The sequence below is a fragment of the Thunnus thynnus genome, chromosome 5, assembly GCF_963924715.1.
Source record: "Thunnus thynnus chromosome 5, fThuThy2.1, whole genome shotgun sequence".
In the NCBI taxonomy this organism is placed as follows: domain Eukaryota; kingdom Metazoa; phylum Chordata; class Actinopteri; order Scombriformes; family Scombridae; genus Thunnus; species Thunnus thynnus.
This window is the reverse complement of record NC_089521.1, coordinates 6,324,297-6,337,872: the sequence shown is the minus strand read 5'-3', so window position 1 is coordinate 6,337,872 and position 13,576 is coordinate 6,324,297. Positions and strand designations below refer to the sequence as shown.

General features: G+C 40.7%; 1 protein-coding gene across 3 annotated transcripts in view; it reads right to left on the bottom strand.

Moving 5' to 3' along the window:
• The window catches only part of spon1b (spondin 1b), a 97,367-nt gene that overhangs the window by 51,473 nt on the left and 32,318 nt on the right, over positions 1-13,576 (bottom strand). For all 3 annotated transcript variants that reach the window (XM_067588892.1, XM_067588893.1, XM_067588894.1), the window contains 3 exons: positions 11,721-11,794; positions 10,591-10,713; positions 9,390-9,538 (listed from right to left, as the gene is read on the bottom strand). In XM_067588892.1, coding sequence (XP_067444993.1) covers positions 9,390-9,538; positions 10,591-10,713; positions 11,721-11,794 — 346 coding nt within the window. The remainder of the gene's footprint in view (positions 1-9,389; positions 9,539-10,590; positions 10,714-11,720; positions 11,795-13,576) is intronic.

Below are 13,576 nucleotides of genomic sequence, written 5' to 3'. Positions count from 1 at the left end.
CTGTAGCTTGAGAATGTTTAGAGGATATAAAAATTGAAATTGCATGATGTAAACAAGACTAATATTTTATGAAAAACTATACAAAAAAAATCTTAAGGTTTTGTTGACTAAAACAAAAACAAATGACTAAATGACATTTGCCTAAAACAGAATAAAAATGTGTTTTCAAGTCTTAAAAAATTTGCACTTCTGTATGCCAAATAAAATTAAATCAGATTTCAGACAGCTTTAATTGTACGCATACATATTGCATGATAAAAAGAAAAAAAACATTGCAGAAGTTATTAGTTAGTTAGTTAGACAGTGAGAGAAAATGCATCACTATAGTCAAAAGGACTTCCACTCAGAGTGTGAAATGCAGATATAGTTGGAGGGAGACAGAGCTGTGGAGTCTAGAGTTGAATCTTTCCTCTACTCCTCTTCACTGCACACATGTCGAACAGCGATTCTGGCTAACTACCAAACCTGACAGAGAGAAAATTTCCCTGCTGAGGCATTTTGAGCAGCGCTACAAAAACATTTCTCTCGGTGAAGTGTAGACGCTGTGACGGCTTGACAAAACATCTTGGAAAGCAGTGACGGTTTGTGAACATGTACACAAGGATACACTCAGAGAAAGAGAAAGTACATCACTTAGCATTACTTCCTTCGCTCTTAATCTGACAGGTGTCAGCCATGAGAAAGGAATGGGAGGAGGCTCTGGAGCGCTCTCGGAGCGCCTTGTGTTCTCTTTCTCTATTCAGTGGTGCGATCCGGACTTCTACGGGAAGCAATAAAGATGTAGGGAGTGGTGTGTGTGTATGTGTGTGTGTGTGCTTTCCTGTCTGCCTTTCTGTGGCATGTCTGCAGCAATTTCCTGTGAAGTGTTTCGAGTAGAGAGATAAAAGTGAAGGATAGCGCTCCTCTTCTCCCACCCTGCCTTCTCTCCTTCATCTCACCCTCCACCCTTCTCTGACAATTTTGTCTGGAATAAGTCTTTTCAAAACAGAAGAAGAGAAGAATAAAAAAAAACACAACCAGAAGAAAGAATGAGAAAGAGAATTGGGGGAGGCAGAAAAATGAGCAGGAAAACTGATATGCTCAAGAGCATGAGTAAAAAGATGTTTCCGGTATTCGTGAAGGGAAAGAAGAAAGGAGGGAAGACAAGAATCATGCAGGGCATGCGGGCAAAGAAAAAAAGGTGGAAGGGTGGAAAGAGGAATGGAAAAAGGTAATTTAATTGCTTGACCTGTTGCACTAATAAGCAGCATGTTGCATTTCAGTAAAGTTATGTCTTGGCCAGTGAGCTAAAATTAGTGGTTCTTGGAAGGAAAACAATTCAGATTTATGGTCTAAATTCATGGGAGAGGAAAGAAGGATAACAGAAAGGAAATAGACAGATTGAAGAAAAGATAGGAGAAAAGTAAAACAAGTAGGAAGTAACAAGAAAGAAGGAAGGAGGCGGGGGGGGAAGGGTGTTAGAGAATTAAAAGGAGGAAAGTAAATATAAATGGGGAAACAACTGGTGCAACAAAAGTAAGGCATGTAAGAGAATTAGAAAGTTAAGAAGCAGGGAAAGAAAGAAGGAAGGCGTTGATAAAGAACATTAGTGTAGCCATACAAAAAACTTTGCACAAAAATACTTTCATATCATCTGTGGAGAAGAAGGTTGTGTAAGTGCAGTGGCCTCAAACCAACAGAAACCCATAGGTGCATCTCTCCACATGACTGATCTCTCCAGGCACAGAGAAGGTCACAGCGACACATCTCTAACAGTCAAACTTTTTGTCATACTGAGACTTTGTAATGGAAAGAAGCGCCACTTTGTACAGAGGACATATCAGCTGCTGCTTTCCCCAGAGAGGCCTGATAGGCACTAGCCCAGGGCAATATAAGGCCATGCCTGTGGCTCAGGGCAGTGTTTGGAGGGAAATCTGTGACTGTGTGTCGACCTGTCTTTATACTCCTACTTCCTTTGTCTCTCTTTTTCTAAAAAGGAAAAGGTGAGCTGCTCACCGTTTACTCCAGTGCTAAAAACTGAGCCAGTTTTTAAGCTTCCACACAAAGGAATCACATGTCAAATGGCTTTTCACAACGGGGACTGCCCATTGGTCCGAAGACCCATTATTCCGAGACCACAATAGTTCGAAAAATATCCCATTGGACTGAAAGTTAGGTTAGGCGTTGCAATTAGGCTACCTCTGTCGACTTTTGGGTTAGGGTTGGTATGCACCACATGCGCTAAAAAGCAAACATTTTATAAATGGTATCTTCGCGTTTGCACATCGAAATACACTAAGATATTTAGGGCACTCTAAGGGAGAGTGTGTATTTTCAGAGAAAGAATCCTTCGGAGCAGTGGACTTTTGTTTTCAAGATAATGGGCCGTAGGACCATTGGCATGGCACCTTCTCAACAGCTGTAGCCATGACAGACATTAACCCTGAAGCGCCTGCTGAGCAATACATGCGGAAAGAAGAGAAACCCAATTGACAAATCCTTTTAGAGGTGAGCTAGAGTGCATGGTGGAGCGAGCCAGCTCCAGTAGACCTTGATATTTTGGATGTGGAAATCACTGCGGAGGCAGAGAATTGCATTAACTTCATTAAAATGTTATTGACTGGGCCTGTGATCACACTTCTCCCCTTTAAAGTTGATACAAACGGCTTGTTGGCCAGCAGCTCTTGACATTTTGGTGTCTGATCTCAGTGTAATCACACCTGGCTGAGAGCACGTGGCATTTCACAGGGTAATAATTAGGTAGCTACAGATTTTTTTTTGTCCTCTGTCAGTGCGCTGTGGCATTAAAAAGGTTGAGGATTTACACCTTGGCCAGCAGCTCTTCACATTTTACAACCTCCACTCGTGTCATTGTTATACAATCTAGGCTGCATATGACATTTCCAAGCAATCAATAATTAGATGAGCTGTGTAATTTTGTTTCTTGAGTAAGAGCGGTGACATTAAAAAGATACTTTTAGTTTCCTGGACAAAAGGACACAAATTTGTGTTGTTCTTAACCTACTGAGACTTCAGTTCAAAATGATCTCAGTCAATTTTCCTTCACTAAATAAAAGCTAACAGTATTTACGGTGTGCGCTGTATATATTACAATATAAGGTATCACACAAGTTGGCTTCTGCTGGATAAAAACAAAATATCATCAGGTTTTCATGTTATCTATAAGCAGATCAGTTGAGAGAAATTTATAGTAGCATCTGAAGAAGGTTACTATTCCTGAACAGTCTGTTACACACCTAAGGCTAATTCATGCTTTCCTCATTACGTCTCCATGGACAGCTGTGGACATGCAAGTGGTTCCATACATTTTTTCAAGGGTCTGCGGATACAGATAGATTTCACATGTGCACAATAGTAAACAGAGTTGCAGCGTGTTAACTTTCCATAAATGTAAATTCCAGTCTGTTAATACTGCAAACCGCTGTGCCTGATTTTTCTGATGAGCCTTTGAACGCAATAATCTGTTTGAACTGGACTTGCTGGATCGCATTTCATTGTCTCACTGGCATAAAGTACACACCAACACAGCCCCTTATTGTTTTACACAGGACCGTTTTCAGTCTGAATGCAGCTGAGGAGTTCCTGTATGTTGCTGAACAACAAGAAAAAGTTGAAAAAAGAGAAGCGCGAGAATAAGAATGCAGTACATACACACATACCAGTGTTTCCCCTATATTCATTCAGCAGCGGCACACAGCCACTGCAAAACTGTGAGCACTGCTGCTTTCACACGATCATTAATATCAATGGACTACTAATGATTTTCACTCGCACACTGTGCGAGCACAGTAACAGCCTATGTGATTGTGGAATTGTTTTGAGTCATCCTACATCTCTTTGTTCTTCAAAGGACATCTACGTGAAAGGTACTGTTATAATAGTAGCGTAGCTCCGTTAAGGCAGTGCGTAACATGTGTTTGTGTGTGTAGTGAGTGTGTAGTTGAGCGAGTGCATCGTGAGCGGCAGAAAAGTGACATGAATGCGAGTGGAGCAGAGGAAAAGGTTAGCAGTAAGTTGTCAATGTGAGAGTTAATGTACAGTACAGACTACAGTGTGTCAGTTAATAAATGCTGCAGCTCTTCAAGATCGAGAAAATACTCGTCTAACGAAGGGCCCTAGCCCCAAAGTTAGCAACAACGTGTTAGCCTAACCTGACCAGACTCACTTAAGACTGATCTTTAAGGTTGACCAGCAATTCTCATTTTAATGTCAATCTCAGCCGCTCTTTAACAGAGAATGGAGAAATGTCTTGCTGATGAGCGTCTTGAGTTTCTGATATGTTTTTTTGAGTTCAAATGTTACCTAAATAAAAAATTAATAATTAATAATGATCATGATTAATACATTTAAGTCAGTATGCTAAGAACAGCATGAAGATAGAGCCAGCAGGCAATTAGCCTAGCTTAGCATAAAGACTGTAAGGGGGAAACAGCTAGCTTGGTTCTGCTTAAAGCAGTGTTGGGCAAATTACTGGAAACCTGTAATCAATTACACATTAAGTACAACTCATTAAAAAACAAATTAGATTATTAATTACTCAACAGTAAAATTAATTTGTTACATCACTGTTGTTACAAAGCCCAGCTAAATTAAAAGTGCCTCTAAATAACTCAAAATCCACTACACATCACATCTCTGTTTTCCTTGTATAGAATTTAAAAAAAGAGTTTAACAAACTTCCAAACTAGCTCACCGTTAGCCCTTGAGAGGTCACCCGCCCTCCAAGTCTGAACAAAACCAGCAGATTCCTGAGTGTGAGTTTACTAGTGGGTAATGCTAACAAGCCAGCTAAGACGACACTACATGTACTGTAAATAATACAACTTTGGACTTAACAGGAGACAGATTTCTCTTTTGGTATAAACACAAACCACCTGCCCACATAAAAAAAATAATCCACCTACCAGCACCTCTAAAGCTCACTGATTAACATGTTACATCTAGTTTGTTTGATCTATACAAGAACCAAAGTGGAAAAACAACATGTTTTACAGCGTTACGTGCTGGAAATATTTCTCAGCAATTGCCTGGCAACCTAAGAGTAAAGACAAAACCGGCTAAGAAATCATTTCAGAACATAAAATCACAACTAGTTGTTGGCATGGGAGTGGTATTGATCTCATCAAACTCTTTACAAGAAAGTGAATAAACATGTCCATCTATTCCTCTAAACTTAATGACTGTGCTCCTCATCTTGCAGCTCTAGTTGTTGATAAAGCATGTGCACCTTATTCTGACAGCTTCAGTGAACTGACAGAGGCACTTCAGGATCTTGGCACGTTTCAACCTGTTGCTGAACGCTGCTAAGTCAGTGGGTGCCAGGGTTTAGAGAGAGATCCATTTTCAGAAAGCAGTCCGAGCTGTGACTCTCAGCTGGTGTGCAGCAATGCGCTGTACGTGCTGCAGTATGAGCTTATGTGTGCCTGGAGGTTTTCAAAACGAGCTTTATCACACATATTTTCAACAAGCTCACGCATGTCGGGCCCTGTCCAGTGGGCCTTTGTGCTCACATGCTTAGCGGGGAGTGTTTGATGGACGGCATGATGGCCAAGGTTAACATAAACACTAACAAGCAGGACGTTATAGACTTAGGTCATGATTTAGCAAAGTAATGCATGCAGCAGCAATTCAACTTTCACCTTGGTGCTTGTTGGGTTTACACCAGTAAGATGGAGCACACTGTTGTGTCAACATCTATATAGCATATAAATATTTGCTTCTAAAAGAAACCTGTGTGTAATTTCTGATTGGTTATCAAATGCTGTGAATGACTTTCTGAACATTATGTCTTTCAGCACTGACAGTTTGAAGAAGCACCTCTCTGACAGAGATGTTCTGGCTTGTACTCACATCATCACAGCGAGAGCTCTAAGGTCTCGTCTTCCCTGCCTGCCTGTCTGCATCTCTGTCTGCCAGTCTGCCTGTCTTGTGCCGGGCTTAGGCCTGTGTTAGTTAGGGGAGCGGAGGTCGGCGCTGGGCTGGAGAGGTTGGTCTTAAGGCTTTGTCCACACATCACCACAGCTGATTGCTCCTCTGGATGGTTGGGATTCTCAGCTAAGACAGGGATTACTGACCCATGTCGGCTTCCCACCTTTACAGCAGCCACTTCGATGTTCACCCAGTCTGAACTTAGACGCTCCAGAGAATTGAAAAGATGGGAGTGTATGTGTGTGATTTAGTTTGCTTGTGTCTAAACCTTGTAAAGATAACTTTAATATCTCTGGAAAAAAAAGAAAAATTTTGTATCTACAAGGTATCTACAAAGTGTGTGCATGTGTACGAACATGAATATTAATATTAACTGAAGGAAACAATAATACTGGAAATTACAGTAATACACTTAAACTGCAGCATTTAACATTTCAAGTTGTCATTAGATTTAACAATGAGAACTATTGACTTATATTAAATATTTCAATAAAGGTCCTCTACTCTACTACAGGACCTACTCCTTTACTTTACTGCTCTAATCAATATTTTATATATCAAAATAGGGTCTGATGACTATATAACATGGAAGGCGTCACTCGTAGTGTCAAACCCACAGAGAAATATCACCTGACTTGCAGTTCCTCTCAGCTCTATGAAGCGTTTTAGTGTCTTTTGGCTCATTGTACTGGTTGTAAGACTTTATTGTTTGGTTTGGTCTCACAGCTTTTATCAGTGTTGTTCCAGCGTATCAGTGTTGCTTGATATGTAAATAACAGTTAATAACAGTTTCCTAACAAATTTGCCTTATCAAATTTTAAAGGGGACTGTATATTGTTGTGTTAACGGCTTGTTTCCCCAAAGTGGTCAAACATTCACTGGTTCCAGTTTTTTAAATGAGGTGATTTTGCCTTTTTTTTTCTTCTTCAAATTTAGTATTTTTCAATATTTTTAGTACTGTTGGTCTGACAAACCTAAAAATTTTGAGATGTCCCATTGGGCTCTGGAAACTTTTTCATCAGGGTTTGTTTGACTATTTGCAGATGTTTTATAGACTAAACGACTAATCAGTTGATCAAAAGGATAATCAACATTTAGTAATAAAAAATTGGGGGGTATTTTGGGGTATTATGGGTCGATACTGCCTCGGTACATTGAAAAAAATATGCCAGCCTACTATGGCCATCCACCATTTCTTCTTCAAGGATGAGACACTAAACGTATTGTGGGATCTATATTTTGCCATGTGAATGGGACAGAGCGCAAGACACAAAACCTTTTTGATTCATGGGTAAAAAAGTTTTAAGACTCCAACAACTCAATAGCTGACATTCCACTGAACAGTGTACAATCGAGCTGTTTCATTCTACAGCTCAATAGCTAACATTCCAGTCTACAGTACACAATCAAGCTATCTCATTCCGCTATGAAGCAGGCTGAAGTTTCCATTGTGTCAGGGTAGTTATTAGCCCCAGAGACAGACAGAGCCAGCCAAGAGAGGAGTTAGGGCTGTCCGTCAGCCTCTAATGTCTCCACACAACAGTCCAAACCCAAACTGACAGGCACACACCAGACTGACAGCCCACTAACAACACACTATTGTTCCCCCACAAATGGCCAGGACACACCTTTCAGTGCCCACAGTGAGAGACAGAGTGTGGCAGAAAGAGGACGCACAGAGACAGCCATATACTGGAGGCCTCAGTCGAACCAGCACACATCAACAACACACACGTTGTGTAAATTACAATATACTCTATGTACAGCTATGGTTAGGGTTAGTGGTAGTATAGTAGAGTAGAGTGGAGTAGAGTAGAGTAGAGCGGGGCATCCATTAATTGGTGATCCCTGGATCTTCTTGTCCACGTTATGTGTCCTTGAGCAAGATAATGAACTTAAATTCTCCTGATGGTCAGGACCGCAGTGAGTGTTTGTGTGTGTTGTTGAATGAAACGCACATTATAGAAAATGCTTCGGTACAAAACCGCTATATGCAGTCCATCACCTTTAACACTTTTAGTTACTACTGTCAGTTAATTCTGATCCCAATGTAGTTTTTTGCCTTTTTCCAGAGAAAACTGAGTAATTCTGTCCTTAAGACCAAAAACATATAAGGGACCTTCACTGATATTCTCTCTGATTTAGGCAATCCTCCTTATTAAGACACAACAAAAATCAGCTCTATGTGATGGCACAGACAATGGAAATTCAAGTTTTAAGGTGACGCCTGTGGTTACTGGTGATAATGTTACAACATCTTAATACAAGTCCCATAGTTCTGTTCAAAACAACACTTTTGACTTGCAGATGGTCGTTTTCTTTTCCCCTGTTGCTCAGCCAGGATGAAAATTTGCACTAATAACGTGCACCGGCTCTGGTCTTTTGTGTTCTGTTCAGTAAGTGTGTGTTGCATTTCCTGCAAATCCTCTGTGTATGTGCACACCATTTAAATGCAGCGCGGGAATGGCAGACTCCGCAACTAACAATTCAAACTATTATAGAGAGAGGAAACTAATCAGTGTAAATAACTAGAGCAGAATAAACTGATAAATAATATCAAAAATGGGATTTGATATGATGAAAATATTAAGGATTATAACTTTAAGGGAATTGCTACATACCACAGTATCAATGGTATCAAAAAATCTCAGATGGTAGACAGATTTCATGGTATATATCATCATATTGCCCAACCCTAAAGTGGATTTCACATGTAAGTATTTAACTCACCTACACACACACACACGCACACACACACACACACACACACACACAGAGTATGCGCAACACAGCTCTCAGCTATGCTCTGCTATGCACTCTTTTCTGTCCGTACCATGTTTCACACACACAAACACTCCTGAGGAGCTGAGGCAACAGCCCACTTTCTCAGGGTGCTATCCATGCCTTCTAAAAATATCTGATGCCCTAAAGGCACAGTTCGCAAGAAGTTTGCTGAAGTTTTCCACAGGAATTTCATTTCAAGCTGGGTCCAGCACCACAAATGTCAATATACATTTGCTTTCATTAGAAGGATAATGAATGGGTATGAGTCTGAAGACGCCCTGTGTCTCTATGTAAATGCTTTGCCCGATGTGGAAATGCGAATTTCACTGCATTGCACAATCAGCTGGATTTTGACAGAGGGAAATTAGTGTGCCTGTGTGTGTGTGTCATTTCAGACTCTTATTGCCTCAGCCTGTCATTAACCTCACAGTATGTTGTATAGCCCTCAACAAATAGTAGGGCACAATCATGATTATACTGTATCTACACTCTGTATGCACTGATAAAGGCTGCAGTTAGAGAGTGAGTTCTTTTTCTTTTTTTTTCTTGCATTCAGTTCTTTTTTCACTCTTTATGGTCTCAGTCTTTACTGCCACTGAGAAAAAGACAAGAAAATAGTTCTGTTATATAAAAAATGGAGAGACAGAAGACCTGGCTCCATTTGATGTCAGCCATACCTTCTGTCGAATCTCTCCTTCCATCTTGATGGGGGAGCCGAGCTCAGCGACCTGACGGACTCCCTCGCTGGCATAGCCTCCGTACTCCCACAACACGTAGCCTCTGGAGTGGGACGCACCAATCAGAGCAGACCAGTGGTTGGCTCGTCCTGGAAGACAGGAGCAGGAGAGGAAAAGACATTTAGGTTTGAGCGGTTTTAAAGTCTGAAGAGTGAGTCGGGAAGGGAGTAAATACTAGCTGATTAAATGAAGAGCTAGCTGCCTGCCTTACTTCATCCATGTTTTCTGATACAGATGATAAACTGTGCTTTTCAGTTGGTCAGTGATTCTTTTTCTGTTCTAGTTTTCCTTGATTCTCCTACTTACCAGATCATATACAATATGTAGATGTACTCCACTGAAGCATATAATACTGATTACATTACTTCTACATACCATAATAGATTGTATAACAACAATTTAAAATTTTTCTGATCAATTGATCAAGTTATCAATGTCCTGACATGTTTTAGGATATATAGAAATAACAATGTTTTGAATAATAATTTGTGTCTGATATGGGTTTTCCACAAAAAAGTTGAATTACCTAGTCAAAATTTTTTTTTTTTTTTTTTTTTTTTTTTTAATTTATCGACTCCTTCTCCTTCAAACCCAGTATCAAATATTTTTAGTTTCAAAAGTTTAACATGTCTCCCACTTCACTGAAAAATCTATTCACTGTATGTGCACTGCAGGCTTCAAGTTTCCACATCACACTTGTGTGTAAGTAGAATACTGGACCAGGATTGGCTTCTCAACTATTTGTGATGCGACAGTATCACGCTTTTATGCCCACATCTTAAAGATTTAAAGGGAGACTGTCCTCAGGATCAGTTGTTTATGCAGGTGCCCCAAAACAACATAAATTTACGTTCAAGTGATAGAACCCCTCTAGCGGCCATAGAAATTATGAAGGGAGCAAAGGGAGCAGAAGTCATTATTTTAGAGTGACAAAGTTCATGTAGGGAGGAGGTCATACACTTCAACAGTGATTTCTAACAGTTTTGGAAGGCACAGGTAAATGTTATTGTCCTGCCAGTTACTGCCGATATGGGGCTTCCCATCAGAAAATGTTTGTATGTGTCATTCTGTCATTATATATATATACACACACACACAGTATACATGCATGCATGAGTGGGTGTCTGTGATTTGAACTCACTGGGGTAATCTTTGGGATGCACTTTCTCCGACCAGTTGCCGTAGAAAGTGAGTCTATACTTGGCTGTTCCACAGGCGCAGCACTCAATGGCAGGAGCTTCTGTAGCCTCACCAAACACACGCTCTGCAGGGCAACAGGACATGACCATGACAATACACACAAGAGCTCACATGTAAAGATATAAGGGTAAAATGGATAAACAACCTAATAAAATATAGAAAACACAATTCAGGAACCACGAGACAAACAGATCAGCCAGTGTGCGAGCTTTGACACAGATGCACACCTGCATAAATACCAGATGAACGAGTACAATTTGGAACCAGTCAGAATGTCACAAAATTATATCCCTGGAATAAACTGGTATTTAAATAATACATTAGCCTTGACGCAGACTTATAAATATTCAGATATTGCCCTTGACCAATGCTTTGCAAAGATAGGTGAAGGGGAGTACTTGGATATTTATGAGTCACCAAATTATTCAGAAGAAATAATCACTTAACATCTAAGTTATAGCAGGATGAGTCAAACATCGAAGGCACCTAACTTTTGTCAGCAAATTGAAACGGGGTGGCTTGATTGGCTTGCATAATAGCCTGGAAAATTAGATTTCAGTGGGGAGAGGAAGATTTTATGAAAAGTAAAATTCCCCTGAGATTAAGTTTGAAAAACCATTAGTCCAGACTCTTGTTTTTTATTGTACAAATAAACGTGTGCATCAAAGCTAAGAGTCCTGTCGCCTCTCTGTCTCACAAGAGTTTAGTGTTTATTTGGGGAGCCGGCAGCTTTCCAAATCTGGTGTGGCATTTTTCTCTGCGGTGAAATCACAGGTAACATAAAAGCTATGGAGTGACTCTGTGGTGAAATACAAAGGAATATTTAAATTCCACACAGACTCCCATGAGATCTGCGATTCACTGTCCTCGCAGCTTTCCCTGCTTTCCCTGTTGGCTTCATATTTTTTAAAATATGGTATGAAAGACTGGGAGCTGTTCTGCTCCGAAAAATGAAAAAAAAAAAAAAAAGACAGATAGAGGAAGGGATAATGACACCATGATGAGTGGTCAAGGATGAAAAAATGAGCAGCCAGCGAGGGAGAGGAGAAGATGACGGGCAGCTGTCATTACCTTTCTCACACAGCCGAATGGTGAGAGATCCTTCATCCTGGAAATAGATGATTCTCTTCTGGACAATGCTCGCCCTGGAGAGACAGAGAGAGTTGTACAGAGAGAGGGAAATATAAAATTATGAAAGAAAAGAAAGGGAGAGAAATTTGAACAGTGAGAGGGGTGCAAAGAGGGCATTAGATGGATAATACTGTAGTTTTTTTTCCCAATATCTGATCCATGTAATCCTCAGCGAGAGGGGAAGGTAATGGGTTCCCTGAGGTTTCATAATGGACACAGAGTACACATCTTTTCACAGAAACAGCGCCGTATTCTCTGAACCTCATGACACAATCCCACTGCTGCAATATGAAATGTAACAGAGCAATCATGCCCACAGACATAAAGAAGAGAGAGGCCGGATAGCTGGAATTACAGTCGGAAGCAGGAACATAGATCTTTACACACACTGTGGACAGAGCCAAATTCTAACTTATGAGCTAATATTGTTGGAGAATGAAACTGTCCCAATGAAAGTAGGTTGTTATTCCAATACCATTTACATTCTTCTTGAGTAAAAATGAAATGCATTTCTCATATTGCACAGAGATCTGTAAAACTGTGTGTGATGCCGATTGTATGGAAATCTTGAGTTAACAAAGCAGGTAAAAAATTGTCAGCAGAAGTCTGGCCTTGCAATACTTTTACAATACTTTTGCAATAGTTTTATATTCCATTGCTGTAGTGTTGCAAACCCTCCCAGTATTTTACACTTCCTCTGAATAGTTCAGTAAGTTGGCACCTACGATACTGCCTTACACTACTGTGCTGTTCTTAACAGTTGGATGTTTAAAAATGTGTTGCAAACTAAAACTTACATCTCTAAAGCAGTGATTTTTAACCCTTCATATGAATTATTATCAATGCAAAAAAAGAGAATCTGCTTTGCCTGATAGAAAACTGGGTGTTGTTTCTGTTGTTTGTTTTTTTTAATTTATTTTCAAAATTTAAAATTAGTGTGCCCCAGGAACCCAAACTCATTAATGCATAATTTTTACATTATCCATCCATCCATCCATCCATCCATCCATCCATCCATCCATTCTCAGCTGCTTATCCAGGACCGGGTTGTGGTAGCATCAGACTGAGTAAGGAAACCCAAACATCCTTCACCCCACCAATGCCCTCAAGCTCCTACTGGGGGATCCCAGGGCATTTCCAGGCCAGAAGAGATATGTAATTCTTCCAGCATGTTCAAGGTCTGCCCCGAGGTCTCCTACCAGTTGGATGTGCCCGGAACACCTCCAAAGGGAGGCGTCCAGGAGGCCCAAACCATCTCAGCTGGTTCCTTTCAACTCGAAGGAGCAGTGATTCTACTCCGAGCTCCCCCTTGATCTCCGAGGATCTCTCTACCCTTGTGTCTAGACAGCAAGTGTGTGTGAGATGCATTTTTCATATGCAAGTCACTCTCATTGTAATCCGTGCAGCTGTCTGCACCGGTTCCATGCAGGCTCACGTCTCAGCTGCATCTCATGGGCGTAACTGCGATCTGAAGTGTTTATTTATGCTTCAAGTCTGTTTTCTTCAATTTTACGCCCGTAACTACAGTCATTGTGAATTGGGCTCTTGAGCGCTTCCTACACGTGGGTGACCTATGCTCAACACTGCACCTGAACACCTGCAGTATAGAAACACAGACGGAGCACTCACTGCTGATGCTGCTGCTCTGTTGATGTGCTGCTTACACTACACTTGCTGTCTTGACATGGCATAAGGCTGAGTCCAGACACCCTTTGGAGGAAACTCAGTTCGACAGCTTGTATCCACGATCTCATTCTTTCAGTCACTACCGAAAGCTTGTGACCATAGGTAAGGAT